Source organism: Nicotiana tabacum, chromosome 12 (assembly GCF_000715075.1).
Source record: "Nicotiana tabacum cultivar K326 chromosome 12, ASM71507v2, whole genome shotgun sequence".
In the NCBI taxonomy this organism is placed as follows: domain Eukaryota; kingdom Viridiplantae; phylum Streptophyta; class Magnoliopsida; order Solanales; family Solanaceae; genus Nicotiana; species Nicotiana tabacum.
In genome coordinates, this window is record NC_134091.1 from 33,480,594 (window position 1) to 33,505,764 (window position 25,171).

General features: G+C 33.4%; 2 protein-coding genes across 2 annotated transcripts; both read left to right on the plus strand.

Annotated features, from left to right (window-relative positions):
* Positions 1-1,744: 1,744 nt before the first annotated feature.
* On the plus strand, positions 1,745-6,549 carry LOC107769919 (protein DETOXIFICATION 27-like). The gene is made up of 8 exons (XM_016589177.2): positions 1,745-2,158; positions 2,405-2,946; positions 3,306-3,392; positions 3,612-3,668; positions 5,428-5,666; positions 5,773-5,891; positions 6,077-6,166; positions 6,287-6,549. Exons 1-8 carry the CDS (start codon positions 1,850-1,852, stop codon positions 6,347-6,349), a joined length of 1,506 nt encoding a protein of 501 aa, XP_016444663.1. The 5' UTR covers positions 1,745-1,849; the 3' UTR covers positions 6,350-6,549.
* A 3,570-nt stretch (positions 6,550-10,119) lies between these two features.
* LOC107769921 (uncharacterized) lies at positions 10,120-15,029 on the plus strand. Its single transcript, XM_016589179.2, has 4 exons — positions 10,120-10,823; positions 11,227-13,481; positions 13,573-14,015; positions 14,396-15,029. Exon 2 carries the CDS (start codon positions 12,298-12,300, stop codon positions 13,339-13,341), a length of 1,044 nt encoding a protein of 347 aa, XP_016444665.1. The 5' UTR covers positions 10,120-10,823; positions 11,227-12,297; the 3' UTR covers positions 13,342-13,481; positions 13,573-14,015; positions 14,396-15,029.
* The last annotated feature ends 10,142 nt before the right edge of the window (positions 15,030-25,171 follow it).

Sequence of the window (25,171 nt, forward strand, 5' to 3'; positions counted from 1 at the left end):
ATTGAATGAAACGGAGAGTAGAACAACAATTTTTGAATCTAGTTAAGTACATTGATATAAGTTAAAATGGAGAGAATATATAATCATAGCTACAAAACCGCACAGTGTTAGGCCGTGAAGTTCCTTATCTTAAATGAAATCCCATTGAAATTAAAACAACACAACCGACTTAAGACAGCGGAGCAGAACAATTACTAGCCTCTACAAATTCGAATTGGCTCAACCGAGGTAATTACCTTATTAAATAATCACATTGATATTTTATTTGTTGAATGAATGCAGGTTATTGACGAGGCGTTATATATGTTGTTGCGGATTCCAATAGCCGCACGAACCCTTTATTTATTTAGTAACAAGAAAAGAAAATTGATATTGACCAATTTTTGAAAGCAAAACAGAAAATGAAACAACAATTGCAATCCAACAAAATGGAAAATGAGATTATTTAATGGCATAAGATATAATTGTGTGAATTAAATCTGCCAACTCTATTGCAACTTACTCTAGGATTTCATCCCGCATTGCTGGTTTTGTTCCAAAAATAATATATAACAGTGATGTTTTGCACCGGTAAGAAAACAGAAGATTATCACTATATCTAATGGAGCGAACAAAAAATTAGATACCACTGATATTTAAAAAAAAAAGCAAGCACGTAAATTTAATAATAACAAATTAACAATGGAATTGAAAACGGGAAACCATGAAATCCACTAACAAATACAGAGTCAAGGTAAAGGATGAGTGTATATATAGTGGTGTACTCGTGCATTATGTTTAATAATGAAGAACCTGTTTAAATTCCTTAATTAAGTGATAGACCGTTTTCAGTTTCAAAATTTACTTATGATATGTAATAAAGAACAATTATGGTGGAAGGTCATTAATTGCATTTAAAGACTTTTTGAACTATTAAAATAAGATAAATGGAGAAATAAAGGGGGAAGGTCAAAAAAAGAGAAAAAAAGATACTCTCTCCGTTCACTTTTACTTGACATATATACTAAAAATAAATTTTTATTTCTACTTGTTACTTTACGCATATCAAGAAAATACAATTTTTTTTCTGTTATACCCACAGTATTTATTACTCAGTTCAAATCATTTTCTCAAATCCAATAAAATATGCATCAATAAATATGGGTATCATGGTAAATTATACACTTTATTTATTATTTCTTAAGGAGCATGAAAAGTCAAAACATGCCAAATAAAAATGAACGAAGGGAGTAATTGAGTTTCTTGGCCAAACAAATGTGCCAAGTGAGCATTCTTTTTTCCTATTTTATATAGAGATATAGAATATTGATATAGATAGACAGATGATGCATAATTTATGATAATTACTACTTTTTTAACCAAAACAGAAAAATAAAAATAAAAAACAGAACGGTTTTCAATTATCTATTGCTCTTGTTTACTTCACAAGCTCTAATCACATGGATAGATCTGTCTAAGACAAGTGTAATTTCGATTATACGATTCATTCAGATTACTGTCTGTTAATGTAATTTTAATTAGTACTACTGACTGTAAATGTGATTTCAATTAGTATTAAAACGAGTCCAAACAAACAACCGGTAACAATTCAAATGGACAACTACTTAGCTGGCATTAATTAAATTTTCTAAACCATTGGATTGCATGAGTAATTTAAAACAGAAAAAAAAAAATCAGTCCAATTACGCTGAATATAATACTTTAGGCCGTCATCGTATAATACTTTGGTTCTTCTATAAACTTCCCTACAAAATTGCCCATAGTTTTTCATACAACTCTCCTTTTGGCAACCACCTACTAAATTTTACACCTTCCTCTGCCTTAATTATTCTAGTATATATATTACAAAATGGGCAGCGTTAAAAATAAGGAGGAAAACAGGCAACCGTTGCTGGCGGAGGCAACCTCCGCGGACTGGTTGCTGTCGCAAAATAAAGTTGAAAGAGTTGATGAAGATGATGATAAAGATCTAAAAACAAGAGTATGGATCGAAACCAAGAAACTATGGCATATCGCTGGTCCATCCATCTTCAGCCGTATAGCGACTTATACCATGAACGTAATTACTCAAGGTTTTGCTGGACACCTTGGTGAAGTTGAACTTGCTGCCATCTCCATTTCTAACACCGTCATTGTTGGCCTCAACTTTGGCCTCCTTGTATGTATATCCCCCTTCAATATTAATTATATATATACAAATTGTGATAATTAAGTTTCTAGTGTAGTAACAAAGGTAGTTCAAACAAGAAATATTTTTAGGTTACATGTTTAATTCATCTCTACTAGTAGATTATTTCTTGTACTTTTCGGTTTTCTTGTTAGAATTTCTTACTCGGTTACCAATCAACGAAAGTGAGTGAGTAACTTCTGTTTTTTGGGTATAATTTTTGACATGGAAATGTAGCTAGGAATGGCGAGTGCATTAGAGACGCTATGCGGACAAGCTTTTGGAGCTAAAAAACACCACATGTTAGGAATATACATGCAAAGATCATGGATCGTTCTATTTCTATGTTGTTTCCTATTGCTGCCGCTGTACATATTCGCCACCACAATTTTAAAAGCGTTAGGCCAACCGGATGACGTGGCAGAACTATCAGGAGTAGTGGCGCTGTGGTTTATTCCGCTGCACTTCAGCTTTGCGTTTCAGTTTCCGATACAAAGGTTTTTGCAGAGCCAGCTGAAGATGGCGGTTCTCGCTTGGGTTTCACTGGCGGTGCTGGCGATTCACACGGTGGTTAGTTGGTTGTTCGTGTACAAAATGAATCTTGGGATAGTCGGAGCCGCCGTGGCACTGGATATATCGTGGTGGTTGTTGTTTATTGGGTTGTTTGGGTACACCGCATGTGGTGGATGTCCAGAAACGTGGACTGGTTTCTCTACACAAGCATTTTCTGGACTTTGGGAATTCATTCGACTCTCTGCCGCTTCTGGCATAATGCTTTGGTACAATTGACATTATAGCAGCTTTTAAAATAATAATTGAAAAATATTTTTTTAATATATATATATATATATATATATATATATATATATATATATATATATATATATATATATATATGTTATATATAAAAATTATATAAATTTTATATTTTTTTTCGATTATCGAATATAAATAGTTTTTAGCGTGGACGAAAGTAAAAAAAAATTAAATTAATACCACTCTTAAATAAAAATATTTAATAGTTTTAATTATAAAATCTCCTTGAATATCTGACTTAATTGTAGTATTTGATGACAAGATATGGGAATAAAAATTGTGATTACAATCTTATAATTATGTTTTGAACATTTATTTGTAGCTTGGAGAATTGGTACTATAGGATATTGATGTTGATGACAGGGTATTTGGGGAATGCAACGTTGGCTCTTGATGCATTGTCCATCTGGTAAGCCATTCGTCATTTCTTTGGTTTCCTTTTCAGTTTTAGTTTCCCCACGTAATTTATTGAATTGAACTAAAGTAGCTACACATATGACATAATAATCAATTCGAGTTTCACGTACATTTCTTTTCTTTCGAATCGCCTTCTTCCATTTTTATCTTTCGCCTTTTTCTTTTTTAACTTTCTTATTTTAATACTATATATTGACATACTCTATTGCAGCATGAATATTAATGGTTGGGAGATGATGATACCACTTGCTTTCTTAGCTGCCACCGGGTAATTAGTATTTTTCTTTACTTTTATATATATATATATATATATATATATATATATAGTCTTGTGTTCATTTTAGTGTTGTTACTACTCTCTTCGTTACAATTTATGTGACGTTATTAGTCATGTAATTAAAAAAAAACAAATACTTTTGAAATATGGTCTAAAATAAATTTTAGATATTTATGTAGTTATAAATCTTCTTATATACGTGAAAGAAATTTTTAAAGTTAAATTACTCCTAAATATAAAACTGTGACATTTCTTTGGGACAGACTAAAAAAGAAAGAAAATTATGTAAAGAAAATTTAGACAGAAAGAGTAATAAGTAAGAGATTCTTGCAAGTAATAAGTCTAAACTAGAGATAAATTAATTTATGATAATAATCTAAATATTATTTATTATATATAAAAATGGTTTGAAAAATAAATATATTTGCATAAAGTAAGGTCTATTTTAATAGAATAAAATTAAGAAGGTTCATGTGCTTTATTTATAAGAAGAAATAATTAATGAAGTTAACAAGCGAATGTCTGTCCTTGATTTTTAAACAGGTAGAGAAGCAATATTGAGTCTTTTCGACCTGAACATGTGTGATGCATCATAATTGACACAAAGACGTATACTATAAACATCCTACACCATTCATTTAGAAAATGATGTCCTCGTCTCTTTTTGTACCATTTGAGTTGTGGAATAGACAAATGGATAGTGACGATTAGACAAACGATTGTCATTCGTTTGGTTTGCTTTTGAAGCTTAATTCACATTAGAGTTTGAACTGATAAGTTCAATGATTGTCCTCATATTTTAGTTTTTATAAACCAGAAAGGAGGAGGAAATGGATGATTACGATCATCTATTGAAAATACCAGATGGTTTAATTTTATTCCACCAGGAATTTCTAATTTTTTCACATAGGTTAGTGTATATAAAGTAAATAGTCGATTGAGCATGAAAGGTACAAACAATGTGTTAGGTGTACAATTATGTAACCTTCTTTGTATCTGCTTTTAATCCCTTAGGCAAAATTAAAGCTTTCTTTTAGAAGTCTACCTACTCCTCCATTTCAACTTATATGTGCATAGGAAGACAAAATTGGACGTAAATTCGATATAAATATATAAAGACAAGAATTCTTGACACATATATTCTAGTCTACGAGATAGTATATTTTTCTTCATCAATCACACCCATAGCAGCTACATCTATTTGTATTCCTTTAAGGACTTTAGCTTATGTTAAGTGATTGTTTCCACGTTAAAAGTACCTACGCACCTATTATAAATAAGCATTCAAAAAACATTAAAGTACCTTGAGCATTGGTTAAGTTGATGACTATTTACTTGGACTATCCTATTAAGTTGAAAAGTGTTAGGCTTGTTGAGCTATATATATATATATATATATATATATATATATATATATATATATATATATATTGGTATTTCATCACCTTATTTTGTATTTCACTCTTTCATTTTTAGTCCGTTCAAAAAAGAATAATACAGTTTTATATTTGGTAACATTTAACTATATATACTTCCCATATTACCCTTAATAAGATAGATTTATAGCCACAAAATTCTTTTTGGATTGTTTTAGACCATAAATCTTTCGCTCTTTCTTTAACTTCATTCTCAATAAAACATGATCACATAAATTGGAATAAAACACATCACATAAATTGAAACGGAGGGAGTATTCACTTGCTTACTTGAACAAATGAAGAACCTGGTAATTATTATTTATTTTTTTCAGAGTGCGAGTAGCAAATGAACTGGGTGCTGGAAGAGGAAAGGCAGCAAAATTCGCAACAGTGGTATCAGTGGCACAATCCACCGTGATTGGGTTAATCTTTTGTGTACTAATAATGATATATCAAGATAAATTTGCTCTAATCTTCTCATCAAGCCTTGACGTCCTAAATGCTGTCAAGAAGATATCTTACCTTCTTGCCGTTACTATTCTTCTAAACAGTGTTCAACCAGTTTTATCCGGTAATTACATTACTTTTTTGTTTTATGTAAAATATATAAGAGTTTAACTTTTATATAATGTCCGTGTTAAAGAACTTTTAATAGAGAGATGCAATATTTGTTACAGGGGTTGCAGTTGGATCAGGATGGCAATCAAAAGTGGCTTATGTTAATCTAGGTTGCTATTACCTTGTTGGAGTCCCTCTTGGAGTTCTTATGGGTATGGTTCTCAACACTGGTCTTGAGGTATGTTGGTCTCCTTATTTGTTTCTTAGCAGTTATTTATCATTTTTATTTTTTATCATGTTACAAAATTAATTATAAGTAATTTGATTGTGTAAATACTTTTTAAATCATGCTGTATACATGGATGACTTGACAATTTTTATTAAAGTTTTTTTGTGCTTCTAAATGAAAATTGGAAACTGCAGGGCATGTGGGCAGGAATGATTTTCGGAGGGACAGCTTTGCAGACGATAATACTGGCTTTTATAACGTATCGTTGCGATTGGGAAAAAGAGGTAATATCTTTTTCCAGGAAAATGCAAAACTCTGGGACTTGTTTTCCATTTTTCCCCCCCTTTTATCAAAACCCTTCATCTTAACAATAAAATTATATATTGTTGTGCATTTCTTGGCAGGCTGAAAAGGCTAGAATGCATGTGGAAAAATGGTCGGAGCCACCTCCAGTTAGTCAATCGTAGATGGTCATTTCCTTTTTTAGTCAACGTTGAGTCGTTGACAACTTCTATTTTTGTTAAGTTTCCTGTCCTGTTTATTCTTTAAGAACAAGAAGAATAAACATTAAGCAATAACATGCTGTTTTGTGCAAGGGTAATTTGTTCAATGAACATTGTAGATAAATCAAGATTCAGTGAGTAGTCAGTCAAATATGACATCAAAAGTGTGGGGTCCAACTTTTTTCACCCTTGTAAAAAAAGAAGCACTAAACATGGCATAATTGAAGAAAGAAAATGACGCTTATTACCTTATCAAACTAATGGTGGAAAATCAGCCCAGCCTTGACTTTATGATCAAGTGCTGAGCTCGAAATTATTTCTCGCTTGAACAAAGAATGTCCGTATTTGATCTCTAAGTAGTTGAACTTGAGGCAAACATTCTGTAGATCCCTACTTGCACGAGAATTTAGAAAAAATGGCATGTATTCAACGGTTTGTGTCACAGACCTAAAATTCAACTAGTCGTGATAAAACATAACTCTACCCGCTAGGTAAATCAATTATCCATAAACACAATCCAAATGAGGTTAACAGGAAATAAATGATAAAATAACTGAATTCTTATACAATAATCTAAAAACTGGTAGTACAAATCATGAGCTTCTAAAACTTAGAGTTTACAAAGCTAGTATAAAATAAATACATCATCTGTTTGAAATATACATAAACAGATTTATAAATCTAAAGCTACCAAGAACAAGAGGCAGCTATAACCGGAACGTAGGTACATCTTCAATGCCAGCTCCTGCCATATACAGCAACATCAACTCCAAAATCTGCACGCAAGGTGCAGAAGTGTAGTATGAGTGCAACCGACCCCATGTACTAAATAAGTAACAAACCTAACTTTAGGTTGAAAGCAGTGACGTGCTCGAAAAAACGGTCAGAGTCCAACACCAATAGTCAAGAACAACTCGTAACAATATAATAAAAGAAGTACAAGTAATAACTCAAAGATATTATGCTCAGCTCATTCATAGTTACGGAAAATAGGCATGCTTTTCAGGTATAACAGTAAAATCCAAATCTTTCACCGAAATCACCTAAATATGAGGGTATATCAGAAAACTGTAAATTTTTCCAAACTTTCAACAACATATAAGATATTTCACTATCAAATAACATGATGAAAGTACATCTCTATGCTTACATGTCAATATGCATGTCAAGCATCAATTATCATATACCGTCTATCATGAGGAATGTACATCCCAATGCCTACATGTCAAATGTACATATCAGATCATGAATGTCACAACACCATATAACATGAGGAAAATGCATCTCTATGCCTGCATGCCAAGTATGCATGCACTACAACATTATGTATATATTGCTATAAAATATATTGTAGCTAAATATAAAAATTTACGTAGCTAAACACTTTAGCCACAAATATTTTTTTCGTAGCATTCGTAGCAAGAAGTGGCGTAACTAAAAGTTAGCTACAAACTTTACATGATCCATGGCTAAGGACTAATACTTATTGCTATGAAAATTTTATGTGTTCTAGCTGTGATGATAATACATTCTTGCCACGAAAAAGAAGATTATAGCAATAATTTTATTCTTTTGCCATGACAAATAAAATGTATAGCTATCTTTATTTTGTAGCTACAAAGTGTTGTATTGTAGCAAAAGATTTGATTTGTTTGCCACGTAACTTTATATTTTGTTGCTATTGCTATAGCTTAGTTTCGTAGCAATATTCAGCTACGGATAAAAAATTCATAGCAATGAATTGAAGTATTAGCCACAAATATTTTCTTATTGCAGCTAAAAATTCATACTTTTAGCCATGTAATATATCTTATTATAGCAAAATATTTTCTTTATTTGCTACGAAAAGTAAAAAAACGTAGCCATGTTTAACTACAAATTCAAAAGTGCATAGCTAAAATTTCATTCTTTTTTGCCACAAAGCATAAAATTGTTGCAAAAGATTCTTCATTTGCTATGAAAATAAAAACGTATAGCCATGTTTATACTATGTGACAATTGTACATATGTTTTGCTACGATTCAAGAATTCATAGCTACTAATTGATAATTTTACCTCAAATACTGTTAGCCACAATAATTCATATAACGTAGATAAGAATCATTTTTTGGCATGAAATATACCTTCAATTGTAATTATTCAATAAATGCAATATTAAAAAAAATTAATAAATGTTCAATAATATCATTCAAAACAGTGGAATATTACGTTATTCAAACATATCAGTACGCTTTTACAAAAGAAATAATAATTATTCATCTCCCCCTCAATTTTGATACTCCATAACTATTCCATAACCTGCAACAATAATTAAAAAAATATATAAGAAAATAGTACAACAAAGTATTTTCGTTGAAAAAGATAAACTTTACTTGTTAATAAGAATAATTTTTTGAAATGATAACATAAAAAGATATTAGTAGGTAGTATACTTACGATCTGATTTGCATCATTTGGCCGTCGATTTCGAGCAGCAAGCATTATTTGAAAAAATAATTCCCATCGTTTTTCCATCTCCACTAACTTATTATCAGTGTCTTTCTTGACTTCTTCAACTTTTTCATCAGTTTCCCTTTTAACTTCTTCGACTTGTTTCTTAGCTTTCCTTTTAACTTCTTCCACACACTCATTTGCTTCTTTTCTGGTCAATTCTATTTGTTTTATAAGTTGTATCTTTGTTGGTCTACCTCCAAAATATTCACTGATATTCTTTCCGGGACCATATGCTCGAAGATATTCATGTTTTTCTGCCCCAAGTACTTTTTCAAAGATATCATCATCATTTAAAGAAATTTCTCCTTCTTTTTGCTGCTCTTTTAATTGGTCAAATTGAACCTACAATCAATAATACAAATTAATCATACATAAGAGCAAATGTATACTCTAAAAGGAGATAAAGATAAAATAGAACACATTGACATTACAATGACATCTTGTTGGAAAGCATCAACTTGTTTTCCTTTTTTTCTCTTGCGAGAATCCAAAAAAACTTCAACACGGGATGGAGCTTTTCCATGTTTTTTCTCCTGTGAAAATATTAATCATTTTCATTAATTGAATAAGATATGTGAATATAATTCTTATAACTTTATTCTAAAAAATTATCATGTTGTTCATACCATTTCATATCTAAGTCTTGCATAACTTTTGGTCCCACTATATGGAGGCAAGGAACGTTTTGATCTATTTGTCTTGTTTTGCGTGCTTTTCTTCTGCACGAAAGTTTTAAAAAAAATTAATAATATTAGTTTCTACGGTATATAATAATTTAAAAAGACCAAACAGATTAAATAAAATACCTGAAAGTCATCACCGCTCCAAAGGTTGACCAAATATTTTCATTCATCTACCAAAAATTAAAGAAAATTATAAATTTTAATAGTTTACTAGTTTTCTTACCAAGATAATGTCCCACATGTGGTCGATCTTGTCTTGCTCTATTTCTTTCCAACCATTTACTTTTAATGGGCAACAAGTTCGGCTTCTAACTGTTTGACCCAAAAACCAAGTAAAATCGGTTACATTCTCGCCAACAGCTTGATGATCCTCATCAAATTGAACGACCAATTTTTGTCCTTCCTGTAAATTGATTATCTTCACGCATCGTGTAGGCCCTCTGATTTTTCTTTTCACAACGTTAGTTCCTACATTTAAAGATTACATAAATATACTTCACGTAAAAATATCAAAAGAATTGACAAAGATCAATAAAAGAAAAAGAATACCTATTGAATTTGCTGATTCATGTTCTTCCACAATTGTTTCACTCACTTGTTCAGACGAGTTCTCCCTAGAACTATTTTCTCCGAAAAAAGAACTCATAAAAATATCATTTTTTCTGAGGGTATAAATATCAATTGACTTATCCTTATGCCTCTCATAACTTAGAAGCATATTCTTAATATCTGAATCGTCACGACATTCCACTAACCCATCATAATCACTGATAACTTTATCACCTCTCAAATAAACAAATTTATCTCCCTCAAGAATATTGAAGTTGCAAAGCTTTTTCATTTCATCCAGCAGATCAAAGAAAGCTATGAAATCAATATCAATACTTGCTTTCACCAACTGCCCACTTACATATTTTCTAGAAGGAGAAAATATAAAATGGCCACCATAATGGAAGCTAAATTCCAACTCTCTTGTCATATTCATGTTTCCTAGAAAATTTATAATATAGGTTAGCTAGATGATTAAACAAACACAAAATGTTTCTTTCTAGTTGAAGGTTCTCTTTCTCTGTTTCTCTCTAGTTGAAGGTTCACTGTTTGAGCTGTTTAGAATGTTGATTGTTGTGGTGAATATTGATTTAGTATTGAATGCTGATTGTTATTGTGTTGGAGCAAAAATTAAAATTTTGTTTATTGGGTTGCTATGGCATATGCCCTGCAACGCTAAAAAAGTACACGAAAATCGACCCGATAATTCTAAGGTGATTTTAGTAGCAATTGTAATAGATTCTTTCATCCAGTGCATAATACCTTCCAATTTTTCAGTTTTCACTATCACAAACATCTTACTGTAAGAATTAGTACTGTGGTTATGGATTGCTTTCAAATTATGTATTTGGAAAATGTTTCTTTTTTTTTTCTTTCTCTTGGCACTTTTTTTTCTTGTGCCCCAAAATTTATTTGCTTTAGATTTATTCTCTATCTTGTATAAAAGTTGCTACCTAATTCAAGATATATAAGTGAGTAACTGATAACTTCAGTTACATTTATTTTCCAAATTGCACGTTGTAACTTTCTGAATGTAGCAAAATTGGCCTCTAAATTGTATAACCGTGGTTAATTGATCTTTCTTTTTTAAGCATCTTGATCTTTTTTTTTTTGTAGGAAATTTTGAAATGGACAAGACTAGGATGCGATGTAATAATAGATTGAGCGATGTGTATTTAAAAGGAGTTGAAGATTTTCTTCAATTTGCTTTTAAGCACACAGAACTAGAAGGTGAAATTTCCTGCCCTTGCAAAAAATGCAACAATATTTTTCACAAAATTAGAGACGAAGTAAAGGAACATTTAATAATTTTTGGGATAGTCAAAGAGTACACTCGTTGGCTTTTTCATGGAGAATTTGCACCCAAAGAGCAAATCACCAACAATAATGAAGCAAGACAAGAGGAAGTAAGAAAAGAGCAAGGTGAGGATATATTTGAAATGATTTATGATGCCACTGGCCCTGATATCATGAATTATTCTGGTGGGGTAGATCCTTCTGAACCAGCTTCGAAATTTTCCAAATTACTAGAGGATGCTGCACAACAACTTTATCCTGGTTGCGAGAAATTTTCCAAGTTGTCACTGATTGTGGAGCTGTTTCAAATTAAGTGCCTTTATGGATTGAGTGATAAAGCAACTGACTGCATAATGAAGTTAATTAAACGAGCACTTTCTTCTGGTGAAACTTTACCGGAATCATTCTATGGAGCAAAAAAAGTGATTCGAAGTTTAGGTCTTCGTTATGAAAAAAATACATGCTTGCGAAAATGATTGTATGCTGTTTTGAAAACATAATGCAAAAGCTGAATCTTGCTTGGTTTGTGGCGAGTTTAGGTGGAAATCAAGAGAAGGTCAAAAAGCTAATGGGGCTAATACAGAAAAGAGTGGGAGCAAAATTCCTCGGAAAGTTTTACGTTACTTTCCTTTGGAACCAAGATTGCAAAGGTTGTTTACGTCATCGGAAATAGCTTCGGACATGACATGGCATCATGATCAATGGGGTTCTTAGACATCCAGCCAACTCAGATGCATGGAAATATTTTGATACATGTAACCCGGGTTTTGCCAGAGATCCTCTAATGTTAGACTTGGATTAGCATTTGATGGGATAAATCCTTTCGGCAATTTAAATGTTTCTTATAGCACGTGGCTAGTAATTATTACTGTGTATAACCTACCCCCTTGGATGTGCATGAAACAACCATATTGCTTCTTGTCTTTGTTGATACCTGGCCCTAAAGCTCCTGAAAATGATATCGATGTATACTTAGAACCTTTGGTTGATGAGTTGCAAGAATTGTGGTATTATGGAGTCAATACATATGATGCTTCGAGAAAGGAGAACTTCTGTATGCGGGCAGCACTCTTATGGACTATAAATAATTTTTCAGCCTATGCCTACTTGTCTGGATGGAGCACAAAGGGAGCTTTGGCTTGCCCTTCATGCAACAAAGAGAATCCGTCTACTCGATTAAAGTATGGCCGTAAGTTCTCTTACATGGGTGCTCGAAGGTTTTTATCGTCTAATCATAAATGGCGGGGAAATAAACGTAATTTTAATGGGGAAGTAGAAAGAAGACCTACTCCAAAAATTCTCTCTGGAGATGATATTTTAAACCAGCTGGATAGCTTGGAAGACATTAAATTTGGTAAGACCCAAAAGAGAAAAAGACACGAAAAAAGTAAAGGCATTCATAATTGGAGGAAGAAAAGCATCTTTTTCAAACTTCCTTATTGGAAAAATAATCTAATACGCCACAATTTAGACGTCATGCATATTGAAAAAAATGTGTGTGACAATATTATTGGGACGTTATTAGATATGGAAGGAAAAACGAAAGATAATTTGAATGCTCGTCGTGATTTGAAGGAAATGGGTATAAGAAAAAATTTGCATCCAACTCAAAGAGATGGAAAGTGGTATTATCCAGCAGCATGCTATACTTTATCACCAGATGAGAAGTCTAAAGGATGCAAGTTCTTGAAAACTATTAAGGTTCCAGATGGATATTCTTCCAATTTATCACGGTGTGTAAAGTTAGAGGATCGCAAAATTTATGGAATGAAGAGTCATGACTCTCATATTCTTTTGGAACAACTGCTCCCTTTTGCAATCTGCGAAGTCCTGCCGAACCATGTCTATGATGCTATTACCGAGTTAAGTATTTTCTTCAGAGAGTTATGTTCAAAAACTGTAAGAGTTGATGTATTGGATCAACTTGCAACTTAAATTCCAGTTACGTTGAGCAAAATAGAAAAAATATTTTTGCCAATATTTTTTGATATTATGGTACACTTGGTCATTCATCTTCCAAGAGAGGCTAAGCTTGCTGGACCTGTACAATACAAATGGATGTACCCAATAGAGCGGTATATTTTTGTATTTTATAATTTCGATTTAATTTTATATGGCTTGTTAATTTTTCATGCTAAGCGTTTAACTGAATGTTATATTATGTAGATTCTTGCGGAAACTGAAATGTTATGTTCGCAATAGAAGTCGACCTGAAGGATCTATTGCAGAAGGGTATATTGTTGAAGAAAGTCTAATATTTTGTTCAAGATATTTACATGGAAGTGAGAAATGGTATAATCGAGTGGAAAAGAATGATGAAGATGATCATGTTGAGTAATACCATGGATTGTCAATATTTGAACAAAAAGGTGGCCCTTTGTTAAGAGATACATCTAGAAATCTTGAAGAGCTTGAGCGAAAACATGCTCATCTTTATATTTTGAGAAATTGTGAAGAAGTTCAACCATTTTTACGGTATACTTTCTTATGGTATTGTATATAGAAATTTGATTTTGTTAGCTTTTTCTCAATTATTATTTTAATTTTTAAACAAGGATTACGAGCAGAGTAATAGTGACATGAACTTTGATGATTGGTTTTTTCATCGAGTAAGTTTTTACTGTATTCTTTATTCAATTTGTCATACTTATAATTTAATTTAGTTTATCTTTTGAGTGTTTATGGTTGTATGGTGGGTGCTGCTGCAAGAATTTTATTGTTCTTCCCATCTTTGTAGTCCTAACTGTTTTATGTGATAACCTGAATCAAATTGGCAATTTTTCTTAAATATTGGCTTGTCTCTAATCTCATTTCTTTTGCTGTATGGGCATTGCATTACATGGTCCAAACTATCCTATTAATATTAAGTGTTGTGTTTGTTACTGAATCCGCCAGTTTTAGGAAGTTCTTTGCCAAAATTATCTCTCTTGTTATCTTCTCTATCCAGCTTTAGCATCATTAGACTATTTAATTATTTATTTTTGTACAGATCATGCAAATGCGCAAGGAAGGAAATTCACATGTAAGTTGCGGATTGTATTCTTTGGCTAGAGGTCCTTTTGATGGAATTCAAAGATTCAAGGGGTATGAAATAAATAGTTTTCGGTTTCATACTAAATAACTCGAAGGTAATAGGGTGAGGCAAAATAGTGGTGTTTTAGTAAGAGGAGTAACGAATGGTCAAAATACAAATTACTATGGTATTCTAATCGAAATAGTAGAACTTCAATACTTTGAAGGTAAACGAATTGTATTATTTAAATGTGATTGGTGGGACGTTGATCACATTGGAAAAGAAGTAAAAATAGATAAGCATGACTTTGTTAGTATCAATACTAATCGAAAGTTAGCAACAAATGAACCATTTGTGCTTGCATCTCAAGCAGAACAAGTTTTTTATGTCAAGGATAATCTTCATTCCAATTGGTCAGTTGTCTTGAATGGTCATTCGGCTTATTTTACTGATAGTACTGTCAATGAAGAAACATTTCAACAAGATGCTCAAGATTTCTCCTGTACATTTGAGGAAGATGAAGACTTTATGTATTTGAGAAGAAATGATCTTGGTGTTATCAGCACTGATGATATTATTGAAGACATCGAATCAGAACCTGAAACTGATGATGAGGATTTGTTACTCTAAATATTTAGAAGTCTTATATGCATATTTGTTTATACTCAGTTAATGTTAAAACTTTTACTTATTTGCTTGAGAGATGATATTTAATTCTTTATTATTTTACTAAATTTATGAATTACTTCAATATACTGAATTATTTTGATTGAATATGAATTAGTATTTAATAGTGTTATGTTGATAATTATAGTTTGAATGAGTTCAAATGTTCTCTTCTATAGGGTGTATGTTGATGGATTATCTAGTTACAACTTGCAAGGTTGATGAAATTATGATGATACGCCACTATTTATAAAGTATTATTAGGAAGAGTGCTCTTAATAAGCGGAGAGATAACATCATTCAATAGTATTTTCTACATTATGTAGTCTCTTATTAGAAAATCTTTTAATAGGATTGGGGAGGTGAATAGAGATAAAAAAGAGAGAAAACTTGACCTAGAGTGTTCCCTTGTAACCAAACTGTCGCTCAGTTAATTCGGCCGTATACGACCATTATTTTATGCTCTAAATAATTCGACAACTGCGTGACTAATGGGAAGGAGTGCAATCTCTTGTCCTTACACTTCTTTCTTCTTCATAGTCAAGACAACTAGTTATTGTGATTTTCTTTCTTTTTCTACTTCTGCATCACCAGAAAATTCTATCGAAACAAGTTCTGTATTGATTTGATGAATGTAGAAATCTTTCGGGAAGCACATATATATGAATATTGCTACAATTATTCATCCAACTATGAAACTTTAGTTATGTTAGTACTATTTTTATAGTTACTGCAAGTGCATGATAAAATTTATACTTTGCTACGAAAGTTTTTTTGTCTCAAAGTTGGTAGTTATATCATTTTAAAGCAACATCATTCTTTTAGCTATAAAATTATGTTCAAACACGTGTATCATGGCTAAAAAGTTACAATTGCTACAGTGATTTTAAATTCATAGTTAAAGCTTAGAATTAGCTACACCACTTATTGTAGCTATTTAAATTCGTGACTATATCATTTTGTCACTATAGTTAATTGTAACTATTGAGCTAACTGCTGCCACATATTTTATAAATTGAAGCAAAAATGTTCATTTAGCTACAAGATTTTGATTGACATAAATTATTGTGGCAAAAGATACTTTGTTGCTATAACAACTTCAAACACGTGGCAAAAACTAACAATTAGCTACAAATCTTTAGTGTAGCAATAAATTTGTAGTTATTTTGGCAGCTATTGCCACGATAGTTAGACACTATAGCAAAAATAAGAAATTAGCTTTGTAAGTTTAACTTTTGTAGCTAAAATATTTTACGAAATTGTGAATAGCTACCAAATTATAATTTTTGTGGCTAATATTCGGTAATAGCCATTTTTTTTAAATTCGTAACTAAGAATCTGTAGCTATAAATGCATAATATTATAGTGATGTCAAATGTAATGCATCACAGTAATAATCCCAGGTACTTATACTCTCAGAGTACTCAATCTGTCTGTCTCAAACTCCCACTCATCGTACACCATCACTCAGCACTGTAGGGGTACATGCGCTCGCTATTGGTATGTTAGACTCCGTAGGGGGATCATGCCCAAGCTCTAATATAAAGCCAATATGGCCTACTGTGGCGTGCAACCCGATCCCATAATAATAGATAAGCCGATAAGGCCTGCTGCGGCGTGTAGCCCGATCCCATAATATCACTCGCACTCAGGCTCTTTGGCCCAACACAGTCATCAATCTCTCTAGTCTCACGGGCTCACAAATCTTATACCACTCAGCCCAAATAATGATAACATGATATAACAGTAAATGATAACAGAGACTAAGATATGATATCCAAATGAATTAATATGACTGAGTACATAATTACAACTTAAGCAAATAACTCATTAGCAGAAATGACCTCAGTGGGTCTCAACAGAATAAACACATAGCCTAAACATGATTTCTAACATGGATAATAACTCAATTACTCTGGCACGTAGGAATAACACGGATAGAAACAAGATTAGATAACTACACAGTACCACAAAATCAACAGAGTCATAATTACCACAGTGCACGCCCACATGCCCGTTACCTAGCATGTGCGTTACCCCAACACCAACCAAATAACACGTATTCTAGGGATTCATACCCTCAGTATCAAGTTTAGAGGTATTACTTACCTCGAACAAGCCAAATCCAATACCGAGCAAGCCAAACATTACTCTAGAAATACCATCCCGCATGTATGAACCTACGAACGGCTCGAAACTAGCCAAAAGCAACTCAAATACATCAAATAATGCCTAAGTAAATAATCCTAAATGATAAAGGTCGAATCTTTACACATTTACTCAAAGTTAACCAAAAAGTCAAACCCGAGCCCGCACCTCAGAACCCGATAAAACTTATAAAATTCGACAACCTGATTAGGCCTGCTGCGGCGTGCAGTCCGATCCCATAATAATAAATAAGCCAATAAGGTATGCTGCGGCGTGCAACCCGATCCCATAATACCACTCACAATCCGGCTCTCAGGCTCCTACTCAGTCAGTAATCTCTCTAGTCTCACGCGCTCACAAATCTCATACAACTCAGCCCAAACAATGAGTACATGATATAACAATAAATGATAACAAAGACTAAAATATTTTATGCAAATGAATAAATATAACTGAGTACATAATTGCAACTTAAGAAAATAACTCAACAGTAGAAATGACCTCAGTGGGTCCCAACAGAATATGCACATAGCCTAAACATGATTTCTAATATGGATCACAACTCAATTACTCTAACACGTATGAATTACATGGATAGAAACAAGACTAGATAACTACACAGTACCGCAGAATCAACCGAATGATAATTACCACGGTGTACGCTTACACACCCTTCACCTAGCATGTGCGTCACCCCAACACAAACCATATAACACGTATTCTAGGGATTCATACCCTCACTACCAAATTTAGAAGTGTTACTTACCTCGAACAAGCCAAATCCAATACCGAGCAAGCCAAACAATACTCTAGAAATATCATCCCGCGTGTATCAACCTCTGAACGGTTCGAAACTAGCCAAAAGTAAGTCAAATACATCAAATAATGCCTGAGAAAATAATCCCAAATGATAAAGGTCGAATCTATACACATTTACTCAAAGTCAACCAAAAAGTCAAACCCGGTCTCGCACCTCGGAACTCGATAAAACTTATAAAATCCGGCAACCCATTCAATTACGAGTTCAAACCATGATAATTTCATTCAAATCCGACTCCGAATCGATGTTCAAAAACCCAAAAATTCATTTTAGGAAAGTTTAAACAAAAAAACTCCAATTTTTATTTTGAAATCATCAATTAAATGTCAAAAACGAATATGGAATCATGGAATATAATCAAAATCGAGTATAAAACACTTATCCCAATCCATGTGGTTAAAATCGCCTCAAAAATTGACTCAATCCGAACTCCACAACTCAAAATATGCTAAAATGTCTGAAACATTCGAAATAGAGCACTTAAAGGTTTGCTCCAGGTATACTCTTCGCGAACGTGGAAGGACACTCGCGTTCACGATGAATAAAAGCTTATCGCGACAAAAAGACCATATGCGTTCGCGGCAAAAACCTCGCGAATGCGATGCACAGCATATCCAAACCTTTGCGAACGGGACGACTACTTCGCAAACGCGAAGACATTTCCTCCAACTCCCAGCTTTTCAATTCAACTCTACGCGAATGCGAGCTGACGGACGCGAACATGATGCTCAGGCCTCACAAAGGTACGCGAACACAATTACCCAGTCATGAACGCGATGAAGGAAATACCCAGCTCCAATATACAATACGCGATCACGACCCAATCTTCGCGATCGCGAAGAAGGTCTGAAACCCTAGAAATCAACAGTGCCAAAGAACATGGAAATGATCCGAAACTCACCTGAGCCCCTCGGAACCCCTCCCGACAATACCAAAAAGTCCCATAACATAATATGGACTTACTCGAGGCCTCAAATCACGCATAACAGCATCAAAATCACGAATCGCACCTCAAATCGAACTTAATGAACTTTCCACTTCCAAAACTCGTGTCAAACCATATCAAATCAACTCAGAATGATCTCAAATTTTGCACACAAGTCCCAAATAACATAACAAAACTATTCTAATACTCAGAGCTACAATCTGAATCAGATATCATCAAAGTCAACTCCCGGTCAAACTTATGAATATTCCAAACCTTCAAATTGCCAACTTTCGCCAAATAGTGCCGAAACCTTCTAGAAACATCCAAATGCAAATCCGGGCATACACCCAAGTCCAAAATTACCATCCTGACCTAACACAATCATCAAAACTCCGATCCGGGATCAAATACATAAAAGTCAAACTTGGTCAAATTTTCCAACTTAAAGCTTCTAACATGAGATTCATTCTTCCAAATCAATCTCGAATCACCTGAAAATCAAAACCGACGATACACACAAGTCATAATACATCATATGAATCTACTCAAGATTTCAAACAGCTGAACATAATGCAAATATTCAAAACGACTGGTTGGGTCGTTACAATTTGCTCTCTCTTGAAAATTTCAATACAATTTTTGGGATCGTTTAGATGCAAGTAAAATATGCATAGACTAGTAACGCAGTGGTTATTTTGTACTTAGGTTGAAATGTTGCAAATTTGTATTCAATCTATAATCTAAAACATGTCTTCTTTTAACAAAATAAAGTTTGGTCTATTATTTATTTTGTTATTTAGTATTGTTAGTCCATGTAGCATTAATATATATACCTATATTTTTAAAGAAATATGGGTATTAAGACGTTGTACGAATCCATGTAATGCAATTCTTGTAATTTAGGATTACTCCAACTTGTGTATGTACTAGATATGCGGCTCAATTTAATAAAATCTTATTAAATTGACATGGACCATTAGTTAAAAGAAATGAATGGGTAGGAGTGAAAGGGGTGTTGGGCGGGTTAGCAGGTCTAGTGGGTTAATGGAACTGGGCTGGTCGAAATTGGACCTCTTTTGTCCCAAAGCAAGATAAAATAATGAGCCTAAACTATTAAAATACTATCAAAATGTTAATCAGTCCTATTTAAGTAGAGTAAATTATTAAAATAAAACTAAATACTAAAACAAAACTATTTTTGGTATTTTTCAAATATCATACTAAAATAAAAATAGAAGTATGTTAAAATCATAGCGAAATTAAAATAATATCACTTCCAACAAGAAAACTAAGGACATTAAATAAATATATTTATAAAATGAGAAATATTATGAGTATAGGCACAGGGTATATTCTTGAGTTTAACAGTCATTATCACCGAGAGCTTAATGGCCAGCCGGTGATTTAGTAGGTGTTTGGAGATAAAAAAATTATGATTTAAAAAAAATGATATATTAACAACAATAATAACAACCCAGTATAATTTTACTAGTGGGGTTTGTGAAGGGTAGTGTGTACGCAGACCTTACCCATATTTCTTTCTATATATTATTATTATTATTATTATTATTATTATTATTATTATTATCCCCAAAAAGTTTGGATTCATGCCGCATATCTCTGCTATGCCATAAGTTTCTTTATTTACAAAGTTAAAATCTGAAATTTCTAGCTAGTTCACAAGGTACTAGTGCCCTTCCATGTTGAATGTTTATATTTTCTTTGTAATCCATGTTAAAACAATGTTTACTTCCCTTTTTTTCAAAAAAAAAAAAAGAAAAAAAGAAGAAGATAGAAGAAAGAAAGAAAACTGCTCATGTTCCCTCAACAAAAGACTGGGCACTTAACGATTTAGTATTTTTCAGCTTTTGCGGAGAAGGTGGAGCAAATTTACTATATCAACCAAAATTAGGCCAAGGTGGAGATTTGTAATATGGCCAAATTTTCATGACATTTGCCATGACATAATATCCATTATAACAAATTTGTGGTTCATGACATTTGCCATGACATAATATCCATTATAACAAATTTGTGGATCATGACATTTGCCATGACATAATATCCATTATTAGGCTAAGGATTTCTTGCTATAAATAGAGGAGTTTCTCCTCATTTGTAGACACACCAACAAGACTTGTCTTCAATTCTTGTTTCTTCCTTTCTTCCTTTATTAAGAGTGTTTTGTACGAGAGTGAGTGTTGGGAAACACTTGTGTGAACCCTTTCTTTGAAGTGATCTTGTGAGGTTATTCTCTTGGGATATTTGGTAATTAGAGTATTTACTCTAATTTTGTACTCTTGTTGGTATAGTGAAATTGCTTCTCTCCGCTTGCGGACGTAGGTCACCTTGACCGAACCACGTTAAATTTGTGTCTTCTTTATCTTCTTTAATTACCGTTATTATCAACTTGCATTGTCTTTGTTATTATCATTATAACGTTGTTTGGCTAAATTTTGCACTACCCAGTTTTTCGATCCTAACAAATTGGTATCAGAATCAGATCTAACCGGGTTAGTTTAAAAAGCCAAAATGACTCTAACAAAGTCTTATGTTGAGAAATTTGACCGAAGTGCAAACTTCGGAATGTGAAAATTAAAGATGAAAGCTATCCTAATTTAGGATGGCTTAGATTTGGCACTGCAAGGAAAGGAGAAGATGCCGGATAAAATGACGGACCAAAAATTTGTCGTCATAGACAAAAAGGCAAAAGCAGGTATTATTTTAAATCTTTCAGATGATGTTTTGCGTGAAGTTGCAGCAGAAAGCTCAGCCAAAGGCATATGGAAAAATTTTAAAACCCTATATATAAAAAGAATAGTAGAAAACAGGCTTTACCTAAAGCAAAAACTCTACACTTTTCGTATGACTGAAGGTACCTCTATACTTACACATCTTGATACTTTTGATTCTCTTCTTATGGATTTAAGTAACATAGATGCTGAAATCAAAGATGAGGATCAAGCTGTATTATTGCTTGTTTCCTTACCCCAGTCGTTTAAACATATAAGAGATACTATAATTTATGGAAAGGATAATATCTCTTATAAAGATACCAAATCTATTTTGAAATCAAAAGAACAAATAGATAGAGATATTACTGGGGAAACTAGTGGGAACCAAGAGGAATGCTTATTCATAAGAGGTAGATCCAATAGGAAAGATTCAAGTAGTGAGAAACCTAAATCAAGGTCAAAATCCAGATACAGAAATGTCATGTGCAAATATTGTCATAAGAAAGGTCACATTATTTATGAATGCTTTAAATTGAAAAACAAAGAAAAGCATACAGAAAACAAAAATGAGCACAAAAATACTGACATTGTCGAAGCAAGTGTAGCTGCTGATGAGACTGAGGAAACTATTTTTTTAGCAACTAATAATAGTTTCAAATCTAATAATGAGTGAATTTTAGATTCGGGTTGTTCTTATCATATGTGTCCCAGTCGGGATTTATTTACCACATATGAATCTATTGGAGGTGGAGTTGTCTTGATGGGCAACAATGCTTCCTGCAAAGTTATTGGAAAAGGTAAAGTCCGAATCAAAATGCACGATGGTGTGGTGAGAACTCTCACCGATGTTAGACATATTCCTGACTTGAAGAAAAATCTCATCTCTTTGGGCACTCTAGAATCTTTTGGGTGCAAGTACACAGGTGAAGGTGGAGTTTTGAAAATTTCTCATGGTGCTCTTGTGATCATGAAAGCACGCAGATCTGGTACGCTGTATACTCTTTTGGGATCTACTGTTACAGGTGCTGCTGCAGTTTCAATATTAGATAAATCAGATTCTGACATCACCAAATTGCGGCATATGTCTTTCCATCCTCAGTAAAAGAGGTCTCTTATATGGCCAAAGTACCGAAAATATGGAGTTCTATGAACATTGTGTGTTCGGAAAGCAGAAAAGAGTTAGCTTTAAATCTCCATCGATTCATAGAACAAAAGGTACTTTGGATTACATTCATTCAGATCTTTGGGGTCTTTCACGTACCCCATCAAAAGGTGGTGCCACGTATATGTTAACTTTCATTGATGATTATTCCAGAAAAGTTTGGGTTTATTTCCTGAAAAATAAAAGTGATGTTTTCTTAAATTTCAAACAATGAAAAGTTTTGATTGAGAAGCAAACAGGAAAACAGGTTAAGCGGCTTAGAACAGATAATGGCTTGGAATTTTGTAATGATGAATTCAATGAATTTTGCAAGAATGAAGGAATTGCTCGATATCGTACTTTGAGAATGACACCTCAGCAAAATGGTGTTGCAGAAAGGATGAATAGAACTCTTTTAGAAAGGGCTCGTTGCATGATTTCAAATGCTAGGTTGACAAACGCCTTTTGGGAAGAAGCTATCTCTACAGCTTGTTATATTGTCAACCGAGCTCCTTCTGCACTTTTGAACTTTAAGACTCAAGAGAAAATGTGGTCAGGTACTCCTGCTAATTATTCTGATTTAAAGATATTTGGTTGCCCTGCATACATGCATGTAAATGATGGAAAATTAGAGCCAAGGGCGAAAAAGTGCATTTTCCTTGGGTATGCATCTAGGGTGAAGGGATACCGACTATGGTATTCTGATCCCACGACACCAAAATTTATAACTAGCAGAGATGTAACCTTTGATGAATCCTTTATGTTACATTCTAGAAAAGAGTCTTCTAGTTCTTGTAATACAGATAAAGGAAAGAGTATACAGAACCAGATGGAGATTGAGATTGGCATTCCTTCTGAGCCAAGCTCATCAACTTTGGAGCAAAATATAGTTGAAACTCATGAAGTTGAGACAGAAGCTAAAATTTCTGAAGTTGAGACTCCTGAAGTTGAACCAGAAGAAGAGGAGTATTCTATAGCCAAACATAAACTAAGAAGAGAAGGTAAACAACCATTAAGGTTTGGAGATTATATTGTATTTTCTTTTTCAGTTGCATAGGAAACTGAAGAAATTGGAGAACTATCAAAATATTCAGAAGCAGTTTCTGGTGCTGACTCGGCCAAGTGGATGATTGCAATGAATAAAAAAATTGAGTCTCTCCACAAGAATGGTACTTGATCTCTTGTGAAGCCGCCATTAGGAAAAAGAATTGTTGGTTGCAAATGGGTCTTCAAGAAAAAGGATGGCATTCCAGGGGTGGAAGATGCGAGGTATAAGGCACGATTAGTTGCAAAGGGCTATAGTCAGGTACAAGGAGTTGATTTTAATAATATTTTATCACCTGTTGTTAAACATAGCTCTATTCGTGTCTTGCTTGCCTTCGTTGCCATGTATAATTTGGAATTAGAACAACTTGATGTTAAGACAACTTTCTTACATGGAGAACTTGAGAATAAATATACATGCATCAACCCGAAGGATTTAAAATTGAAGGAAAAGAAGATCATGTTTGCTTGTTGAAGAAATCCTTGTACGGATTAAAGCAGCCTTCAAGACAATGGTATAAAAAGTTTGATTCCTTTATGTTGGGTCATGGTTATTCGAGGAGCATGTATGATAGTGGTGTTTACTTTTGGAAGTTAAATGATGGTTCATTTGTGTACCTATTATTATATGTTGATGACATGCTCATTGATGCTAAGGATTTAGCAGAAATTCACAACTTGAAAAGTCAGCTGAAAAGTGAATTTGAGATGAAAGATTTGGGAGAAGCTAAGAAAATCCTTGGCATGGAGATCAAAAGAGATCGAAAAGCCAACAGGCTATTTCTGACCCAGAAGAAGTACTTGGAGAAAGTCTTGGAGAGGTTTGGCATGAAAGATGCTAAACCAGTTAGTACCCCTCTTGCTGCTCATTTTAAGTTATCAGCTGCTCAGTCCCCGCAGTCAGAGGAAGAAGAGAGGTACATGGTACAGGTTCCTCATTCTAGTGCATTCGGCAGTATTATGTATGCAATGGTTTGTACACGTCCAGACATTTCACAAGCAGTGAGCGTGGTAAGCCGGTATATGGCTTACCCTGGTAAAGCACATTGGCATGCTGTGAAATGAATTCTTAGATACTTGCGAGGTACTTCAAACACATGTTTGGAGTTTGGGAGAAATACTAGCACTTTGATCGATTTTGTAGACTCAGATTATGCAGGTGATCCTGACAAAAGAAGATCACTGACATGCTATGTATTTTACATCGTTGGTTGCGCTATTAGTTGGAAAGCTACATTACAACATGTAGTAGCTTTATCTACTACCGAAG